The following is a 23,192-nucleotide window of genomic DNA, read 5'->3' as shown; positions in this document are numbered from 1 at the left end:
GTAATTTGAAATCTAGTTGGCCGATGCCTAAATATATTGTGTTGACGTGGAGTTACGTCAGGAATTGTTGGGTACGAAATAAGATACTAAACAAGCCTTTTGAAAGATTAGAGATTTGTTCATAGCAGTCAGGTGTGACTTTAAACTTTGATCTTCATAAGTTCTCTCACTTAAAAGTTCCTTGATAAAATGACAAATCAAATAAAACGTAGAATGGAATAAAAAGAGTTTGGTTCAATAATCCTTAGGGCATTTTCTGGCTATCTTCATTTTATTGATTCCTCCGTGTGACCGCAAATCCTTTGATATTTTAATTGTTTTTATTGAGTTTGTCCATTATATTGCAGGGTGGTCTTAGATTGATGGTCGGTTTGATTGTGACTTAACCTTTACAGATATGTAATTGCAAATGGAAAGTCCAATGACATATAACTCGTTTTGTACCTGGATTACATGATCATTTATGTCTCAACCAATAGATCCTATTGTCAGTGTGCCTTTCTGCAAACGTATTCATATCTGCCTTTTTGGATGTAAAACATGTCGTTGGTTGTTTTACATGCAGGTGAAAAAATCTCTTCCTTTTTAAGTGACCAGAATGAAGTGCAATTCTGCTTTGTTACTTGTGTAGTATAATTATTATTATTTTTTTTTTTTTATTTCATCCAAAAATGAAAATTTGCTAAAAATGTCCTCGCCCTCAGGCCATCGAAGATGTAGATGAGTTTATTCATCAGAACAGATTTGGAGGATCACTTCGCCAATATATCATCTGTAGTGAATGGGTGCCGTCAGAATGAGAGTCCAAACAGCTGATAAAAACATGATAATAATCCACACTACTCCAGTCCATCAGTTAATGTCTTGTGTAGCAAAAAGCTGCATGTCTGTAAGAAAGAAATCTGTCATTAAGACATTTAAGACACTTCTGGCCAAATACAAGTTGATAATCAATAATAATGCTTCCTCTGGTGAAAAAGTCAATCTCCTGTTGCCTCTCACATAAAAATCCAACCACATATTTATTTAGAATTGTTTTGGACTGTTTTCACTTGTTAACAGTACTTGAACTGTGCATATGTCTCTGCTGAGATCACTTTTTCACTGGAGGAAGGGTTATTATGGATTATGGACTTGTATTTTGGCTGAAAGCAATGGTTAAAAAGTTAAAAACATCTTCATAATGGATTTGTTTATTATAAACATACAGGCTTCACAGTATGTTAATTGATGAACTGGAGTGGTGTGGATTATTTGTGGATTATTGTGATGTTTTTAACAGCTGTTTGGACTCTCATTCTGACGGCACCCATTCACTGCATTGGAGAGCAAGTGACTATTTAGCGTACAGTTCAGCACGTTTTCCACACTCAGGTATCCGTCACTGACTTGTGTGTAGTTCATGAGGTGCCTTGTCATTTTAAGGGTGTCAAACCTCCTGCTTCCAGCGACACTGTTTGTGTTGAAATAATTTCTGTTCCCCCTGAGTTTCTGCCATGTTAATAGCGTCTCTCTGCCAGTCATCTGGTGCTGCTAAACTCACTGCTGTTATGTGTTGTTGTGAAATAGAACGGGTTGTTTTGTCGTAGCGCTGGACATTTAAACTGGTTGTGAAAACTCTTTACTCTGCTGCACTAAAACTACTTGAGTATGTCGCAGTTAATAAGAAAGGTCGATGTAGCATAGAATTACATCTGATGGGCAGCGGTAATGACTTTGCCTTTTATTGCACTCTGTGTGCACTAAATTAATGCATATATGTCTAGGACAGATGGGGAGCGCTTTGTAGTGTCTGTGTTCAGACATTACTTATACATGTAATTGATTACAAAAAAAATAGTGCTATACATTTTTGTATATACATACATTTAGCATCATTTCATACAGTAATATACTGTATGTCTTTCCTTTTGGTAGCCTAAAGGAATAGTTCATCCAAGAATAAAATTTCAACATTGCCGTTTTTATACATTTATTTATATGTTTATATATATATATATATATATATATATATATATATATATATATATATATATATATATATACTTTTATAGTATTTATGAATATTTTAAGCTAATAATAACTTTTATTTTTATATTTTCAGTTTTCATTTTAATTTTAATTCATTTTAAGTTTTAGTCATTTTAGGTGCTTTTGTAATTTTTTGTAGTTATTGACAAAAAAAAATTATATTTAGCTTAATTTTTTTCTGTTTTAATTGTATTGATTTTAGTATTTCAGCATAAATATTTCAATTTTTACTATTTTTAATTGTAAGTTTTTCATCTACTGTTTCTATTTTATTTCTGCTTTTCTTTAAAAAAACTATTTTTAATGTTTTAGTTTTAGAAATAGAATAATAGAATAGAATAATAGAAATTGCATTGAAATAATACATTAAATACATGTATGCTATTTATGTGTTTGTGTGTGTGTGTGTGTGTGTGTGTGTGTGTGTGTGTGTGTGTGTGTGTGTGTGTGTATATATACAGTGTTTATTAAAATTAAAATTTAATAAAAAGTTAAAATTATTATTATTATTTATTTGTTTTTTTGCAATTTTTTAGCAATTTTTCATTATACTAAAATGCATATACCATGGTATTTATATGGTGCCTAAATAAATATGGTGCCATTGCACTTCTGTTTGCAGAAAACCTTACTTTATTGGTATTTTTTTTATGTAAGTGTGATTCGTTTTACTCAGACTGGGCTCATTTTGTTACTATAATTCAAATAGGCACCTTGTTAGAGAATTGACTACGAGGTCTTAATTTGTCACACTTTAGCCCTTGATCAAAGCCAAAATCTTCATTTTTTCTGCCAATAAGCTCCGCCAAGCTCGATACTAATTGCCTGAACTGCTGTGCAATTTATTTGCTGTCAAACTGTGACTTCTGGTCACAAAAAAAAAAAACTTTTATTTTTTACAATTTTATTATTACAGTTTATTCTGCTGTCATAATATTTGCCCTTGCGTCTGATCCGGTAAAAAACACACAGTCTGACGCTCGTTCCTGCCCCATATATCCACATCTGCGTTTGTGAGACACAGATATTTGCCCTCCTTTCCAGTACCTTGAGGGAAAAGGTTTCACAATGCTTGGTACAGCTCCAAATTTAATAGCCAAACACAGTAATTGTACAAATAGCTGATTGCAACGCGTCCTAATGCATAGGGTGACTGGATAAGAAGCGTTCAAGAGATGTTTAGTGTAATTAGCAAATAACACGTTTGGACAAGCGAGAGTGCAGTCATAACCCGATGCAAGCGAACACCCTACAGCTGTTCTATTTGGGTTTCTTGATGCATTCGCTGTGCGATTTGTGTGAGTAAAGGCGGGTCAAAATACCTGCTTCCCACAGGTTAGGCTGCTTGTCTGAACAGGAGTCCCATTTGTATAGATATCTGAGAGATTATAATGACTACACATCCCCCTGAGCGCAACCAGGGCCAAAAATGCCCTTTATTACCGTTCTACATGCAAATGCCATATGCAAATACAAGTTCATTAGATCTTCTCCGGATCCTCTGCTGACAATTCAGTTTTTTTTCTTTCTCCCAGAGTATCACTTTTCCTTGCCCTCTTTTCTGTAGGGGGAAAAGTGGGTTAACTTGTGCTGATGACTATTTCCTGCTGGAGAAAACTCACACAAATAGAAACAAATAACAATCAACAGATATAGATAGCACTGACATTTCGGTGCTTGTCTGTATGGTTGGAAAACCATGATTAAATGGCAACTTTTTTTTTCCTGTCTGAATGAATAACAAACCTTAAAGTCAACATGAAATCAAAATTGCCCCATTTACTTCAACACATTTTCCTGATTAAAATTATACTATAAATAATTTGTATACTATATAATAATTAAATATGAATTAAAATTATATATTTAATACATTTATATAATTTGACTATATTTTTATATTTTATAATCTAATATATATAATTAGAAATGTGTTCATTTATATTTAAAAATAAATAAATAGTGAACTAATTTTAAATAATAAACAATATATAAATATTTATAATATATATGTATAGTTAATTGATTTTTTAAAATGTATATTTATAAATAAATTGTATAAATATTCATATATATCGTTTAATATATAACAGGCCTCCACAGTTTATTTATTTACATTTATATAAGTGTATATATGTATATAATAATAAATAAACCAGTAGAAGTGCCTCAGAAATATAAAGTTTTATTAATTCAAATGCGCGCACTTGCATTAGAACTGTTGCTAAAAAATCTGGCAAAATTTTAGTACAGTAATTTAATGCTGTTTAAAATAAAAAATAAATAAATGAAGCATTTGAGATGCACATTATGGATGGAAATGCTTGTGGAAGCCTTTAATGTAGTCTTTAGAGGCATAGTGTGTTTAGAGTTCAAAGTGTGTGTTTTTTTTTTCTTCTCTTTCTCTTTTGTTTTGTTTTGTAAGCTTTCTGAAGAGATCCTGTTTGTCTGAACAATTGCAGTCACTGTGTTTGCAAAACCTGTTTGGAATAAAAGGGAATTAATTATATTTTTGTAATCCAGTGGAGCATCCATTAGATTAAACTAAACCAGTGTTCAGTTTGTCTTGTTACAGACTGTGTATCTACTCCTTGTATCTTTTAATCAACCACTAAGATGTCAGTACACTCTTTTCCTGAACTGTCAGGACGTATCGGATTCTTGTTGCATCCAGATTCCCAACACTGCCTTCATCAGCTCTCATCCCAAAGGCATTTTTCAGACAGAAAAAGCCTGCTATAGTTCTGTCAAGCTCACCTTTAAACTCTGCACACATCTCCTGTCTGCACCGGCAGGCCTGGAAGAAGCTTTTCTTCAGCGCTGATGGCTGTTTGTTGTTCGGCGTGAGATGAAGAGAAAGATGGAGATTGGATTGCCCTTGATTTTGATCGCGTGGATCAAGCGTGTTTAATAGGTACACAAAGCAGCGTCGGCCGTGTCGTAGCACTCCATCTGGACTTTGATCTCTTTGAGAGGCTGAGGCCTGAAGAAAGGATGCGACGCTCGTTTGATGATGCTACGCTCTGGACCGCTTTGCCTGGGAAGAGATTCATTGAACTTGGAGCGGCTGTGTTTGCTGTCAGCGCCTCCAGGTACTCTCATGTTCCTTTGCATCTTACTCCGTTGCTTGGGAGAAAGACGCGTTTATGTAGCTGCAGAATTCATGGCATAAATTATCCGTGGGTGCATTAAATTTGCAGGACGCTTTTCAGTGTGCCTCGAGGATGAGGTAGCAGTAATAAAACAGAGTAATTACCCTGTACGAAATACTTGCACCTGCTTATTAGATATGTTTGTAAAAGGACCATTTCTGTAGGCAGTACATAAACATACGTGTATACAGTATAAGCTCATATGTATATTTATAATAAATATAAAATAAATGTATTTATTGTTATTAAATGTACATATACATATAAATAATTTATATAAAAATATATATTTTAAATGTTTAATATTTAATGTAATTATTATATAATTATTAATATAATCAATAATATTTTATTTACTGCTGTTATATGCTGTTATTTTATGTTACAGTGTACTACGAAAATAAATGTGTATATAATACTGTGTATAAAATAAATTTGTATATAATACTGTCTATATATTACATGTGTATATAACATGTATATAAAATATATTTAAAATGTTTAATTTGATAATTTATTATACAGTCATGGCCAAAAATATCGGCACCCTTGGTAAATATGATCAAAGAAGGCTGTGAAAATTTATCTGCATTGTTAATCCTTTTGATCTTTTATTTAAAAAATTCACAAACATCTAACCTTTCATTGGATAATAAGAATTTAAAATGGGGGGAAATATCATTATGAAATAAATGTTTTTCTCGAATACACAATTATTGGCACCCATATAAATTCTTATGAGTAAAATATCTCTGAAGTATATTCCCTTTCATATTCACAATTTTGAGCACACCAGCGTGATTATGAACATGAAATTATCCAGCCATGGCTTTCTGTTTCACAGAAATATAAATAGGAGGGAAAACAAAGCCCAAATTCCCTTAATCATCCGTCACAACGAGAAAAACCAAATAATATATTTCTGATGTGCAGCAAAAGATAATTGAGCTTCACAAATTAGTGAAGTGGCTTTAAGAAAAGAGCTAGAGCAGTGAAAATTCCCATTTCCAGCATCAGGGCAATAATTAAGAATTTCCAATCAACCGAAAATGTTACGAAAATGCCTGGAAGAGGACGTGTGTCTATATTGTCCTAACGCACGGTGAGAAGGAGAGTTTGAGCGGCTAAAGACTCTCCAAGGACTACAGCTGGAGAATTGCAGAAAATAGTTGAGTCTCGGGGTCAGAAAACCTTTAAAAAAGTTTTGTCAAACAGCACCTATATCACCACATGTTGTTTGGGAGGGTTTCAAGAAAAATTCTCCTCGCTCATCCAAAAACAAACTCCAGCATATTCAGTTATCAGACACGACTGGAACTTCAAATGGGACTGGCTTCTGTGATCAGATGAAACTAAAAAATTATCTTTTTAGCAGCAAACACTCAAGATGGGTTTGGTGAACACCGGGAAAAAAGTACCCCATGTGTACAATGAAATATACTGCTGTATTTTTGATGTTGTGTGCCTATATTTCTGCTGGAGGTCCTGGACATCTTGTTTAGACACATGACATCATGGATTCTATCAAATACCAACAGATAAAAAATCAATAAGAGACTGACTCTGTTAGAAATCCTATAATGGGCCATGTTTGGATCTTCCAGCCGTACAATAATCCAAACACAAACCTCAAAAACAACACAAAAATAGGTCACTGAGCACAAAACCAAGCTTCTGCTGGCCATTCCAGTCCTCTGACCTTAACCCTGTAGAACATGAGTGAACTGAAGAGAAGAAGCTGTGAATCTAAAGGGTCTGGAGTGATTCTGGATGAAGGAATGGTCTCTGATCTCTTGTCAGGTGTCTCTAACCTCATCAGGCATTATAGGAGAACATTTAGAGCTGTTAAACTGGCAAATGGAGGTTTCAAAAAGTATTGAATAAAGGGTGCCGTTAATTGTGGCCAATGTGTATAAGAGAAAAACATTTATTTCATAATGATATTTCCCCCCATTTTAAATTCTTATTATCCAATGAAAGGTTAGATTTTTGTGAATTTTTAAAATAAAAGATCAAAAGGATTAACAATGCAGATTAATTTTCACAGCCTTCTTTGATCATATTTACCAAGGGTGCCATGACCATGACTGTATGTGTATATATATATATATATATATATATATATATATATATATACGTGTGTGTATCCATTTTTAGAGCGAGTATTTAATAGATAATATAGTAGACTATTGCATGCACATGGCATAAATACAAGGGGGAAGTAATGAAAGTAGTCCTTACCACGTATGAAGCGCTCGCACATGCCTCTATGAGGCTCTCCGACATTTACCAAGCATAGATCACCAGTCCTCGGCAACACAATAGTATGATTAGATTTGTTTGTGAGAGCGAAGGACAATTTCAGTGCAGGCCGTTCAGAGAAAACCATTTGCACCGCAGACGGATCTCCGTCATTCGATTAAACTCACCGATAGGTAAGCAGACGGACAGCTAGATGAAAGATTGGAGTGGAATCAGCAAATTTGATGCAGTTCTCACACTGAACTTCTCACAGTACTTCAGCATCAGTAACCCAGTATCTCAGGGTGTGTGTGAGTCCTTTTAAAGGTTAATGAAGGGGTTTTGTGCTCCGGGCACAAACATTATCTGACTTTGAGTGCTAAGCGACTGAAGCTCAGATGAATCTAATGAAGAGGAAAGTCATTAGGAGAGAAGCTATCATGCTGCGTTCTCTCCACTCCTCAGATGCGATAGCGGGGGCTGTGAGGGACGATTGTTTGCTGCTTTATCACACTCTGTTTGTTTGATTTGCCAGGGCCGCGGCTCAAGGGTAGGTGGGCATTGACTCCCCCTCACTGAGCTCACCCTTCTCCTCCTCCTCCTCCTCCTCCTCTAATTCAATTTCCACACGACATGGCCACCCATCGTTGCGGTATTTGGAGTGTTTGTCAAGCAGCGTGTTCATTAAGGAGCAGCCTTGAGCTCTAATATGGAATCTCAACCCGGAAAGAATGGATCCCAGAGTCGCACCCTGAGCTTTTATTGTCAGTCGCTCGCTAATTAAGATTGGCTTCGAAGGTTGTTTCAATCACCGAGGTCTTTCTCGTCGGCATGTGCGCCAGTGCGCAGTAATGAGAGCTTTAATGAGCTTTCTGGCATTGCACCGATGCACCAAACACGCACACATTTTATATTACTTTTTTGTTTTTATTTTTTATTTATTAAACTACTGTTTCTGATCATAAATAGACCAATAGAGGTGATTCAAGAAATGTAAACAGTTTAGATTTTTCTGACCATTTTTATATGTCAAACTTTGCAGTTATTTCCAAAATTCCACAGATTTTTCTCCAAAATCAATGTGGAAAATGTGAAAAAATGTGTGTGCTTATACAGTATGTGAATAAATGTGGCCACACAAGAGGTCTTGCTATCTTATTGACTGTAATGTCCTTGTGTAAGTGCTCTCTTGCCCTGAGTCAGCACCGCAGGGCAGTCAGGTGTGTAAACGGCGTCATGTAACAGGTTTGTGTCATTGCTCTGTCACCGTGTGTGTGTGTGTGTGCCACCTCTGTGCTTCTGCTCCCAAACCAACCCAGCTGTGTGACGACGCCACCTGATCCCGCCCTGCTCTGTGTACAACAACTCTCACTACTTACCCACAATCCTCAGTGCTTGGTTAAAGCCCCGGGGGAGACAAACTCACCTGGAGCACTGCGCCTCTCTGGCTCGCTCTGTCGTAGATGTCATTGGCTGTGTCACTTTATATTGATTTTGATTGGTTAGCAGCCTAGCGGATGAGGACCTGAGCTGCCAGCCCATTGGTTGAATGGAATGGGCAGCTTTTCATATAATATAATATAACATATCCTGTAAGTATGTTTTCATATTTAAAGAATTTGCCACTGACTATTCAAATGAGAGTTTTGAGCAGTGTAGAGTAGCGCTTGTTGTTTGTTGTTTCTCCGATCACAAATGCAGACGTAAAAAGACAGTATAAGCCATTATAATCAGTAATTACGTCCCCACTGGATGCAACAAATGACTCGTTTACAATAGGTTTTATTGTTTTTGTCTCATCGCGCCGGGACACGGCATCACAATACGATGAGGGGCGTAACATTTCCGTTACACGCTTGAGGTATTCAGCCAATCACAATGTACTGGATAGCTGGCCAATCAGAGCACACCTCGTTTCTCAGAATGATGAGCTTTGTAAAAAAAAACGTTGCATTTCAGAAAGTCGGAGCATAGAGGAGCAACAATAATGTACAGTATGTGGAAAATAGTGTGTTTAACCTTAAACCACATAAACACATTGCACTACACTAAATACACAAAATAATGTTCTTTTTAGCAACGTCATATGACCCCTTTAAATTGATCTCTAATCATTGATCTTGTTGGGAAGTGTGCTGTTACTTGTCTGTTTGATCAAATTAACAGTGTCTGCCTCATAGATGATCAAACAGGTGACACCATTGCAACCACCTACAGCATCATGGTTGTGACTTTTGCATGTATATGAAAAAACATGCCGTACGTAAGGTGCTTGTGTACAGTGCCTGTTTCTTCTCCATCTCTGCCGAGACACTTGGTTTCTGAGCTGCCTGTGTCATAGAGGTGCATTCAGAAGAGCCCAGCACTGACAGCTTTTGTAATTGAGTGCTTACAGGTCACAGACCATTGGAGACGCGGCAGAGTCTTCCTGACAGCTCTCAGCCCAATAATAGCCCCATTCCAGCTGAGTCGCCCTAGTGGCTCGTCTTGTACGGTGGCGTGGAATTGAGAACGAGTGGCACACGACGTTAAGAGAGCGTCTCACAAACTTCCATCAGACGGTCCTTCAGTGTGTGTGTGTGTGTGTGTGTGTGTGTGTGTGCACTAATTCAACAGATTTATATTAAACGCTTGCAGAATATTAGTGTGTTTGTCATTGGTTAATATTAGTGTTGATGATGGTTGGTGAATGTTTTGGCATCAGAGAATTGAAATATACATGGATTTTTCACTTTTTTTAATGCATAAATATATAAATACTCTCTTATTAATATCTATGGACAAATGCAGTTTGCAGTAGCACTTCTGTTGTTTACCTTTTTTGATAGATTTTTTGCTGAAAACAAATATGCTACAAAATAGTTTTAAATTGCATACTGTAGTTTTTAAAGAGGTAATGACATGGATTTTTTTATTATTTTAATTTGTTCCTTGAGGTTTACTTATAATGTTAATAAAGTTTTTTGCACGAAAAAAAAAAAAGATTATTTCTGACCCTCTGTCTAAAACGACCTGATTTTGAAGGGCGGGGCCTTTAAGGCTTGTCAGTAATCGGCCACTGTTATGATTGGCTAATGTCATTACATAGGAAACAGTATCAATGCCCCGCCCCCTCACTATTGCATGTGAGAGTTTTGACAATATGATCAAAAAAATTTGTCATTTTCAGACAAAGCATTATGAAATAATTTACTTAGGGTTTGTGACACAGCTGCAGTCAGATCTAGTACCACTTTATCTTTCAACAAATGTTTCTTTGTGAACTCTCCATGACACTGTGCCTCGTTTACAAAACAAAATCCTCTGAACAATCCTCAGACACAATCCGGGGTGCCATTAAAGATAAACTATCCACTTATTTCTTATGCTGGGATGCTTCTGATATCTGTACAAAGTCGCGAACGAGCTGTTTAAACCAAACGCATCAAAGCAAATGTTCTTTCACTCATGTGGACTCGAACATGTGGCCTGTGTCAGAAAGTGAACGCGCATCTGTATACTGTATCCAGTGTAGACAAGATAGCGGCAGGGATTGTAATTTATATTTGCTTTTGACGCAACGTGATGTGTCACTCGCATTCAGCGTGATCAAGTGTCAGCCATTAGCGGCTGAACGCCGGTGGGCGGGGCCTATGGTGAAAAGATAACTATTCGTCAATGTCTTGCTCTGGAGGCGGTGTTTAAGCAAACTGTGATACCCCTGTGATGTCATCATGCACCTCAGATCCAAACGAGGCGTTTTTTGGAGCTTGATTAAATAAAATCTTTGTTTATAATGAGGAGGACGTTTTAAGCTATGAAACTCACAGGATGTTTTAATGGTACAAAGAGCTCTTATATGCCAAAAGATCAAGGCAAATTTGATTTCTCATCTCATGACCCTTTTAAATAAAGATCCCATTTTTGGTACTTTTTGAACTTTCTCCCATTAGCGGTGCTGTTAGCAGTGTGTTTTGTAACATTTGTTTTTAAAATTCAAACCAAACAAAAAAAACAACAACAACAATAAAGCAATAAAAAGTAAGCAGGCATCATGAATATGGATCCATTACCTGCTGTAGAAACTGAAAAATGCAGATTGCACCGGTGCCTTGACTGAAATCACCTGAGATTAACAAACCAGGTGAACTTGTTACCGCTTCAATTTCAATCTCATTCTCACTTCAGTTGCATCGGGACCCAGCATATACACAAATACATGAGACGTATAGTCTCACTTCAGAAGAATAGCTTCTGAGCTTTCCAGATATTAGAAATCATTTGTGAGCACTGGAGTGTGTGTGTGTGTGTGGTAATTGTAAATAATCCCCTGCGTCTGCACCGGCGGCGGCCGTTTCTCATGTAGACGCTTTAATGTCTTTCAAAAGCATGTGGATTGTTTTTGTGACTCGTGGCGAAATGTCTTTTTCTTTCTCTCGCCATCTTCCGTGCCGTGCAATTCACTCACCTAATAGATTTTGTGTAACTGCAGGCTACCTGGAATTTGCTTCTGAACTGTGATTCTGTTTTTCGGCCAGACAATGCAGGCAAGAATCTGAATGCAGCGTTTCGATAAAAGACTCCAGCTTGCATCTGTGTCTCTTCTATCTCTGTTTTCCACTCTATTCTTTCCCGTCTCTGTTTGCTCCAAGCCTCCACTGATGTGAGCCGCTGATCGCATCGATTGTGTTTTACAAAACAAATTTGCAGGCATAGAATGCAGTTGTTCGGTGACATGAATGAAAGAGGATGAAAGAGGATTTTGACCAACCTACAGTAGATAAATGATTCCTCAGGAGAGGAGTGTGCATTTACCATTTACACGAAAATACATCCACCAATAAAGGAAGGACTCAAACCATATCTAGAGAGTGTAAAGCTGCTTAAATCATAATGTTTTTTTTACAGTTTTTTAAGGGTTTATTGTGTTGTCATGGTGACGAAGGTGAAAAATTGGATGTAACATTGCATAGAAAAATAAAGTGTTTTTTTTTTTATGTTAACATGCATGTTCACGTGTTGTGGCTGTTGAAACATGGAGTATTAAAACATTTGGATCGGCCCCATTCGTTTCCATTGCAGGTGCCTCATCGTAGATTGTAGCCATTTTTTGGTGTTATAATCAATCCAGAATATTCTTTAATATCTAATGTAATTTAGCTTTTCAGGTGTCTCTGGTTTTCAGGATGCCTGGATATTTTTACTTAATAAAACAAGACACTCTTTACATTTTAATTATTATATTATTTTATAATTATTATACTTATTATATTTATATTGTTTCATATTATTATATATTTATTTAATTATACAATATTTATATTTATTTTATTCATTCATTTATTTGTACTGTATTTTTTGTGAATATTGTTTCAAGAGAGCATGTGTGCATGGATACCCATGTGCATGAGTGCGCGAGTGGGAGAGAGAGAGAGAGTGTTCCATCATCCAGTAAACTCCAGCCGCTCTGAGCTGTCGTACCCTCCTCCTACGAGAGAGAGAGAGAGAAAGAGAGAGAGGGAGTCACGCTACAGCCAAGAGAGGAGAGGAGAGCGCGAGAAGAAGAGAATCGGAGGAGAAAAACCGTGCATCTCTCGTTCCGTCAGCCGGTAATTTCTTCTGGGCTCTCGGCAGGTGCGCAGATCACTCCATCTTTTTCTCGCACATCTTCTCGTTTGGCTGTTCTTCTGCTTTTCTCCCCTGAGCGGAGGAGAGTTTTGGGGGAGCGAGGGCATTCGGAGAGGCAGGATGGTCAACAACCTGACCGAATGCGAGGAGGCAGAGGGGGCCGCCAATAGCCAGGGTGAGTGGAGGAATCTCTGGCGTTCTCATCCGCGCTCGAGCGCTCGCACACACCCACTCACGCTGACACGGGAATGTTCCATACAGATGGAGGGAGGGTTTGAGCTGCAGGTTCTGCTGCTGCTGCCCACCACAGGTCCTCTCCTGTCTTACTGCATGGCTGCTGTGAGTGGAATAGTAATAGGAGGTTGTAGTTGTGTGTGTTAATGTAGCGAGCCGCACCGTGTGCCTTTGTGTGTTTTGAAGCGTGGTATACAAATGCAGAAAGCTGCGATGGAAGGGGAACCTCTCACTACCGTCATGCACAGTCATAACTCCTCTGGTTAAGAACGTAGATGCCGTCATAATCCTTTGGCTGTTTTAGTGCTGTTTAAGGTCTGTGAAAAAAATGACATGGTTTTTATTGTATATTTTTTATCATTATATTATTATTATTATTATTCATGACATTTTTTATTATTTGTTTATTATATAATTTTTTTTTTTATCCTTGTCATTTTAAAGGAGTCAAGTTGGAGAATGCTGTGACCCAATACTGTAATTGTCCTGTATATTTTATTTTATATATTTTCATTTTTATTTCATTACTTTAAAATTATATTTTATTTTATTTTACTTCATTTTTAATATTTTTCTTTTCCTTTTATTTATTTTAATTTGATTATTTACCATTTATATTTTATTTCATTATTTTTCATTTTTATTTTGTTATTTATTTTATTTAAAGTTTTATTCAAATTATTTTATTTTATGTTATTTATTTTTATTTTTTTATGTCATTAAATGTTTTCCTTGGTGTCACTCTGAGGATTCCAGAAGGAGAGTGCCGTGACTGTATAATCTCATCTATCTGGTCAACATTGCATAAATCTCCATTACTGTAACCATATCATTGTGGTTCTTCGCCTGGTTAGTCAACGTTTGCTGCTCCCATCCTTGGACAATGAAATGCCATTCAATTACTTTTCGATTTTCAGATGTGACTATCTGATCAGTGCGTTTAACAGGCGTCAGCAGCTGTTTGTGTGTGTTTAGACTCTTTGATCATATCAGGAGGCAGTTTTTCATGCAGCACATACATCACACACACAGTTATGTGGCACAAATCAGATTAGGGGACAGTGTTTAATGTCATTTCCCTACATGGCTTTCTGTGTGTTGTCGTCCTCTACAGCGGTGGATTATAGCAGTCTACCTATAGTGTTACTCCTCTTGCTGCCACAGATTTATACCTGTTAGGTCTGTATAATGCCCTGTAAACCCATACCCAGAGTCAGATCCAGGCGTGTGGATGTGCCGCTGTCCGTGGTGCTGAATCCAGCCAGGCAGCAGCACTATCAGTCAGTCCTTCCTGGCGCTGTCCAGGGTCCTGATTTATCCCTTTCATTACAAGCTGAGGCGGATTATCAGGAGATTTAGTCGAGCATCTCCCTGTCCCACTACACTAAGATGAAAGGCATCCGTCCTCCAGATGCATCTGCGTCATCCGCTCAAGCATATTCATGAGATACTGCTCTGTTAATTATTTGCAAGAGACTTTGTTACAGGCTTGATGGGCAAAGAATTTATTTAGAAGGGTGTACATGCTGATAAAAAGATCAAAATTAGAAAGAATATATATAGTGTAAAAGGGCATTATTTATATATATATATATATATATATATATATATATATATATATATATATATATATATATATATATATATATATAATCCAAATATTTAGCTAGTAATTTTTTATAAATGATAAAAATGCTATACAGTCGCATCTCAATAAATTAGAATGTCGTGGAAAAGTTCAGTAATTCAACTCAAATGGTGAAACTTGTGTATTAAATAAATTCAATGCACACAGACTGAAGTAGTTTAAGTCTTTGGTTCTTTTAATTGTGATGATTTTGGCTCACATTTAACAAAAATCCACCAATTCACTATCTCAACAAATTAGAATACTTCATAAGACCAATAAAAAAAACATTTTTAGTGAATTGTTGGCCTTCTGGAAAGTATTTTCATTTACTGTATATGTACTCAATACTTGGTAGGGGCTCCTTTTGCTTTAATCACTGCCTCAATTCGGCGTGGCATGGAGGTGATCAGTTTGTGGCACTGCTGAGGTGGTATGGAAGCCCAGGTTTCTTTGACAGTGGCCTTCAGCTCATCTGCATTTTTTGGTCTCTTGTTTCTCATTTTCCTCTTGACAATACTCCTTAGATTCTCTATGGGGTTCAGGTCTGGTGAGTTTGCTGGCCAGTCAAGCACACCAACACCATGGTCATGTAACCAACTTTTGGTGCTTTTGGCAGTGTGGGCAGGTGCCAAATCCTGCTGGAAAATTAAATCAGCATCTTTAAAAAGCTGGTCAGCAGAAGGAAGCATGAAGTGCTCCAAAATTTCTTGGTAAACGGGTGCAGTGACTTTGGTTTTCAAAAAACACAATGGACCAACACCAGCAGATGACATTGCACCCCAAATCATCACAGACTGTGAAAACTTAACACCGGACTTCAAGCAACTTGGGCTATGAGCTTCTCCACCCTTCCTCCAGACTCTAGGACCTTGGTTTCCAAATGAAATACAAAACTTGCTCTCATCTGAAAAGAGGACTTTGGACCACTGGGCAACAGTCCAGTTCTTCTCCTTAGCCCAGGTAAGACGCCTCTGAAGTTGTCTGTGGTTCAGGAGTGGTTTAACAAGAGGAATACGACAACTGTAGCCAAATTCCTCGACACGTCTGTGTGTGGTGGCTCTTGATGCCTTGACCCCAGCCTCAGTCCATTCCTTGTGAAGTTCACCCAAATTCTTGAATCGATTTTGCTTGACAATCCTCATAAGGCTGTGGTTCTCTCGGTTGGTTGTGCATCTTTTTCTTCCACACTTTTTCTTTCCACTCAACTTTCTGTTAACATGCTTGGATACAGCACTCTGTGAACAGCCAGCTTCTTTGGCAATGAATGTTTGTGGCTTACCCTCCTTGTGAAGGGTGTCAATGACTGTCTTCTGGACAACTGTCAGATCAGCAGTCTTCCCCATGATTGTGTAGCCTAGTGAACCAAACTGAGAGACCATTTTGAAGGCTCAGGAAACCTTTGCAGGTGTTTTGAGTTGATCAGCTGATTGGCATGTCACCATATTCTAATTTGTTGAGATAGTGAATTGGTGGGTTTTTGTTAAATGTGAGCCAACATCCAAATTAAAAGAACCAAAGACTTAAACTACTTCAGTCTGTGTGCATTGAATTTATTTAATACACGAGTTTCACAATTTGAGTTGAATTACTGAAATAAGTGAACTTTTCAACGACATTCTAATTTATTGAGATGCACCTTTATACTATATGTGCATGTGTATATATGTATATACTGTGCAATTTAATACTTTATATCTATAAATAAATAAACAAATATTGACTATGCATTTTAGTACACCTAGAACTATGTATTGGACTTTTAGCATAATATACAAATTTCTTATTTCATATTTTGTTTTGCTACATTTAGTTTCATTTGTGTCTTTCGGTTACTTGAAGGACTCCAGTAGAGAGTCCTGACCTGTCACTGAGCTAGTGTTCACTGATGTGTGGCTTTTAGTGCACTGTAATCTCATCTATCAGGTCGGCATGGCATAAATCTTCATCGCTGTCACTGTAACAATAGTGGCTCTTCGCTCTGGGGACGTAACAGCTCCTACATTTTGAATTTCACTCAATAAATTTGGATTAGTGCATGTGCATTTGTTTTGGTTAGAAATGTATTTGTATATTTAAAAATAATTGCAACTGCATAGCAACATCATTGCATAGCTCATTGCAACTGCATAGCAACACCCTGACAACCATCCTAGCATAATTCCGGTGAACATTGTTTTCACTTATAAAATGCAAAAAAATCTAGTTTTAGTAATTACTTTTTTCTTTTCATCACTTGACCTTCCCCTGTGAAGCAGTATTCGATGCTTATCAACAGGGCGATAAATTTGAGGATGGCAGCGATAGACAGAGGATGCAGCTCTGAGAAGGGCTGTGGGCAAGTCTTTCAGAGATAAGCGCTTATTGTGCTATTTGTCAGCGCGATCCCCGGTGCAGATTGTACAGTGACACAGGGATGATCAGTCACTGTTTTACAGTGTGAACTCTGATGATTAATGCAGTTATCATGCAGTGATGCAGTCGGTGCAGTCGTGTGTCTTATGAAGGCCTGTAGCTCTTTTCCAAAATCTAGACCGTGTTTCAAGGCAACATATGGATGCTTTTTGGGCTGTAACTAACACATAGTGAAGCTTTCTTTGGATTGCATTTGGTGTTTTTGGAAGATGTGTCTTACGCTTATCAAGACTGCATTTACAGTATTTGATTAAATTACAGAAATATTGTGAAATATTTTTACAATTTAAAATAACTGTTTTCTATATAATTGTTTTAAAATCTAATACAATTTCAGCATCAATACTTCGATCTTCATTTTGGTTTGATTTCAAACGTATTGGATCCAAATCATGAAGAAAGCTCCATTGGCATTCTTTTGAATTTCGTTCAAAAGTTAGTGGTCAGTAGAATTTCTTAAATGTTTTTGAAAGTCTCTTATGCTCATCAAGGCTGCATTTATTTGATCAAAAATTCAGTAAAATCAGCAATATTATTTTACTTTAACATAACTGTTCCCTATTGTAATATATTGTAAAATGTAATTTATTCCTGTGATGCAAAGCTGAATTTTCAGCATCATTACTCCAGTCTTCAATGTCACATGATCCTTCAGAAATCATTCTAAAATGCTGATTTGCTGCTCAAGTCACATTTCTGATTATTATCAATTTTGAAAGCGGTGTGCTGCTGAAATATTTTGTGAAAATGTTGATTTTTAAGGATTCTTTAATGAATAGAAAGTTCAAAAGAACAGCATTTATTTGAATTGAATCTGTGCAAACTGTCCTGTATAACAAACAGACATTTAACATCATGTCTAGGGCATCTTAACTGAGATATTCCTCATCAAACCCTCACAATTATAGCAGAAATGGTCTGAAAATATATTTCAAGGGAAGATAGATGACACAGAGAGTGGTTTCGGTATTGTGGATGTGATAGAATCATAATGTCAGAGTTCAGAAAGACTGATTTGATGTCTTTCTTTAGGTCCCGCTGGGTCTGCATGTCTCTCTGTTTATCTGTTTTGTCCTCACTCGCACTGATCCTCTTCATCGAGGGGTTAATGACTGTCCCTTTTCTCTTTTGTCTCTCTCTCATTCTCTCACTGCAGTGTTTTATGTGTGCTGAAGGTCTTTAATAATGTTTAGTTAAGGCTGTGAGCAGCCGGGTGTTTCAGAAGAGATTCTCCTAATGCGTCACAGGAGCCCCGGTGTTTAATGAGCAATGAACCGCTTAAACTCTATGAATGTCACTGCGTTTGAAGTAATTCACTTCCAGTGTCAAATGCTAAAACTATTTTATTTTGTTTTATTTTATTTTATTTATTTATTTATTTTCCAAAACCAACAGATAACTGGAGCGCATTTCTGCACTAAATTCTCATTAATGTTGTGTGACAAAAATATCATTACTGTAATTAGACATTATCCATATGATGCATGACCCATAAGAATTATTTTTAATTGGAAAGTGTAGAGATTTGTCATTTTGTTAAGAAGTTTATGGACGGACTGCCAACTGTAATATGAGTATTTTATTTTATTTTCAAATCCTAAAGAAAAATGGAGTATATTTCTGTACTACATTCATATGTTATGTGACAAAAATAATTAGACAATGGCACATTTATTTATGATACATTATTTAAATTGTAAAATATTTGTCATAATTGTATTTGTTGCAAGGTCTTTGTTTTTAAATGCAAATTAGCAGCATTTTTTTCATCTAATACAGTAAAAATACAGTATTACAGTAATGTGAGTCAGTGAGAAAGAATATAGTTACATAAAATGTCTGAATGTATTAAGATAATGAGAACTTTTGGCTTAATTGTCATTAAAAAATAATGACACAAACCCAAATAATTATAATGATCCTAAAATAGGCTTTGTTTAATTTATGCAAACTATAATTTCTTGGTTCTTTCCTCTGATTTTGGGGTGAAATATGCCCTGGACATGTTTCTGTGGTGTTTCACAGAATTGCAGTGGCTGTAGGTGCGAGGATGTAGGAGAGATGTTTTGCAGTTCTTCTCAGTGTTATCGCCATAGTTACCGCTGTCGCAACGGAGCGGCCGACTGCATTGCTCACCATCAAGGCCAAAACGAGTGCATGCGTTTGCTCAAGAGTACAGGAGACTCATTTCAAACTGAATAGAGCGGAAATAAGACGGCTAGAGAGTGAAATAATTAGGTGGTCGACAAAGACTGTGAATAAACAAGTGGCCCAAAAGGCTAAATAATAAATGACATCACTGTGATGTAGTGCTTCCCCTCACATGCTGCACAGGAAGTGCTGTTATGACACTTGATGCCTACAGTGATTACCATAGTAAAATCAGTCAGCTCTTGAGTAATGGGAATGTCAGCATTTCTCAGCTCTGTTTGTAAGGTCTTTAGCTGTGTTTAGCTGGTTTTTGGCTGGTGTTCTACCATTGTTAACCAGTACTTAAAGAATACTCAAAGAAATGTCATACTGTATGTTATTTAAAAAATATTTATTTATTTACTTACTCACTCACTCACTCACTTACTTATTTACTTGAAGAAAATTAAATTGATTTTTAGGACCTTTTTGGTACAATTGGCATGAATTAAAGATTAAAGACAGAACAACAAATATATTTTAAGGAGAAGTATGACCTGGATCTTTGACATTCACCAATCTAGCATTTTGAAACCTGTGTTTTTGCAGCTCAAACATTCTGACCAGGAAATGACCAGAACTAAAGGTCAGCCTTTAGTTAAAAAGCATACCAAAAAGCAACCGCTCTGGTGGCTATGTGTATGAAGTGTTTGCGTACTGGTGTTTCCAGCTTTATTTCTCACTGCTCTGCACAGAGCGACTAATCAAGAGACTCCAGCGAATGAGTTGGACCTTTTCCATTTCAAGGTTATATGATATGATTCACTCTCATCATTAGAACAGCAGAACAAAAGGTGTTTGGTACAGTTGTGTAACACGCAGATGTCATTTAAAGCTCTGAATGTCTCACGGAGCCTGAGTCTAATTACTGAAGGGTTCTGTAACGATACTTCATGACTGCATACACCCACACTCCTCTCTTTCTCCCTCTGATACAAATCTAGCAAACCAGTCCAGAAATGCCAGTTTGACGTGAGTTAAGTTGGATTAGACTGTTGTCGTTAAATTATATTGGGATTTTGGGCCCAAAACAAGTTTCCCATTTGTTTGCAAGTAGCATTAGGATGTCTGAAGGGTTTTGGAGAGCATGTTGTGGTCAGGGGAGTGAGCTGTTGGGATTCAGGGCAGGACTGGGCCAATTTAATAAAACCTGAAGACAACTTGATCGGGGTGGATCTTGACAACAGCAATAAACTGAAGAAAATATACTGGCTTGTGCAAGTCCAGGGTGCTGCTATATGCCAGTGTTAAGTTTGTATTATTTATATAATGTAGTATTTCTTGAAAGGATAGCTTCCCTATCAGGCATGAAGGCACCTCATGAAACTGATTTCGGACAGGCTTCTGAGGCAGTATTATATTACTATAATACTGATTTCTCGCTAGAAACAACTTCAAAAGTGCAAAAAGTTAGTCAGAAATATACATTTCCACACAAACTGACCACCAAACACAACTTTCAGACGCCATCTTTTTTCTTTTTTTTTTTTTTTGCTGAACCATCACAGAATGGAACGCACAGAATTGTGGGATATCAAAGGCAGTAAAGGATACATCTGTGCTGCCTTAAAAATTCAATCAGAAGAAGGTACCTCCGGTGACAGGAAGTGAAGCAGAATTTGGATTCGGACGTGCCGTGATGCCTTCCGCCTTGGCATGCTGCCTCTGAGTTTCGGACGCAGCCTGACAGTAGGCCTATATATGATTTTGTTCCCTCCTTCTAAGTCTCTCCAATGTAATTCTGCAGGATTCACGTATTTAATTTAACTTTTGCTTGATTATATAGTGATGCAGCCTTAGAACTTAGAAAGCGCCTCTAATAACACTGAACCAATCCACCTCCATCATTCGTGGGTGCACATGCACTTCCAAGAACGATTTGCGTCTCCTCAGATGGAGCTAATATTCATTTCCATGGTTACCCATCATTGGACAGGCGCCAGCGGGTCTCTGTGCTAACCTCGTTCAGTGTTGCAGTGGAAAACATCGTCTTCCCTGCGCCCCCAATCGATTTGGCCGAAAGCTTCGGTGCGGATGGCTTTGAGTGCGCAGTATCATTTCCCCAGCGGCGGCGGCGCCGTGTCTGTTCGCAGGACAATGCTGTTTTTCTTCCCTCTCTATCTCTGTCTGAGCACTCAGTTTTTCTGTGGATGATAGCGGAGGTGTGTTTGTGTGTGTTTATGTTGTGGATATCCGTGCACGTGTAATTGGCCGGAAGTGTGTCGCTGATTTGAATTGTGTGCCTGTGTGCTTAATTATATATTCGCATGCTTTCTTTGTATTGGTGTGTGCTAAGTGAATGATTGGCATGAATGCATCAGTTGTTTTGATGCGTTCCTGCTGTGACTTCTCCACATCTCATGAATGTGAGCTGCCATCCAACCCAGACTTCCTAACACAGACTGAGCACATACTGTGATCTGACTACAATACCGCCTGTATATTTCAAAGTAAAGATGCATGTATAAATTCATTAATAATGCATGTATTAATTTTATTAGTTTTAGTTTTAATATTTCTTTTTAGCTTAATTTTAGCACTTCAACTTTTCAATTTTATCACATTTATTTTGGTGAATTTTAAGTTTAAGATTTTGAAATTTTAAAGTTGGTTTTTTTCAGCTTTATTACAATTGCTGAAAACAATTTTAATTTCAGTTAATAATAATGTTTTTTCTAGGGTGCTATTCATTCATATATTCATTTTTTGGTTTAATTTTTGCTTAATTTATTTGCTTTTGTATAGTTTATATACAAAATTATATTATATTAATTATATAATTATATACAAAATGATATATTAATTATATATATATATATATATGTGTGTGTGTGTGTGTGTGTGTGTGTATGTGTATAGCTTTAATTTACATTTATTTTAGTTTTAGTTATTTTAGCACTTCAACTTAAATACATTTATTTCTATGAATTGCCAAGGCAAAAATTTTTCTGCATCTAATATTCATATTTTATCTTAGCATTATTTCAATTACTGAAAACAATTTTAATAGTTTAGTTTTAGTTAACAAAAACAATGCTGTGCTATGCAGTTCCTGGGTGCTATTTACTCATCTATTCATTCATATATTTGGTTTTATAATTTTTTAATATTGTATTCATATCATATTATTTAGTTGTATTACATTTAAAGTTACTGTTGATTTATCCGTTAAGTTTTATGATTTTTGTTGCTTTGCATACATTAGCTTGCTTTTGCTAACATGCATGCTACATATACATGTTAGCATGCTAAATTTGAGTACATGGCATTTAAACACGCTATTCATACAGTGCCATTATTAATAATGTCTGATCAGGTTTTTTTAGTTAGTTAGTCTCTCAAACACGTGAATCCATCTAAACATAACCGGCTAATCATCAGCTGCTGAGAGATGTGTTCGCTGATGGATGGGAAAGCGTCAGCAGAGATGTCTCCTGTCTGAAGTGTGTGTCCACCCACAGCAGGAGTCAAAAATAGTCCCGTCTAAATCCATAAGAGCAGTTTGTAATTGGTGCTGTATGGGGACAGCTGGATGACAGACGGACGGGAGGGATATACGGTGCTACTGGAGGAGAATTAAAGGAATGCTGGGTAATTGGCCAGCATGAGAGAGAGGGATCAAAATCGGCCTGCCTCCGACTGATGCCCAACTCTCCATTACGCCACACACATACTTCACATGGAGCCTAATGAGG

General features: G+C 36.9%; 1 protein-coding gene across 7 annotated transcripts in view; it reads left to right on the top strand.

Annotated features, from left to right (window-relative positions):
• The window catches only part of slc12a5a (solute carrier family 12 member 5a), a 166,418-nt gene that overhangs the window by 44,966 nt on the left and 98,260 nt on the right, over window positions 1–23,192 (top strand). For 2 of the 7 annotated variants that reach the window (XM_058779527.1, XM_058779525.1), the window contains exon 1: window positions 12,880–13,206. The exons of the other annotated variants lie outside the window; for them this stretch is intronic. In XM_058779527.1, coding sequence (XP_058635510.1) covers window positions 13,152–13,206 — 55 coding nt within the window. In that variant the 5' untranslated portion in view covers window positions 12,880–13,151. Of the gene's footprint in view, window positions 1–12,879; window positions 13,207–23,192 lie in introns of those variants that run through there. 7 annotated transcript variants of the gene reach the window in all.

Source organism: Onychostoma macrolepis, chromosome 06 (genome assembly GCF_012432095.1).
Source record: "Onychostoma macrolepis isolate SWU-2019 chromosome 06, ASM1243209v1, whole genome shotgun sequence".
Classification (NCBI taxonomy): Eukaryota; Metazoa; Chordata; class Actinopteri; order Cypriniformes; family Cyprinidae; genus Onychostoma; species Onychostoma macrolepis.
Note: the sequence above shows the minus strand (reverse complement) of the source record. Positions and strands in the feature narration are given on the sequence as shown.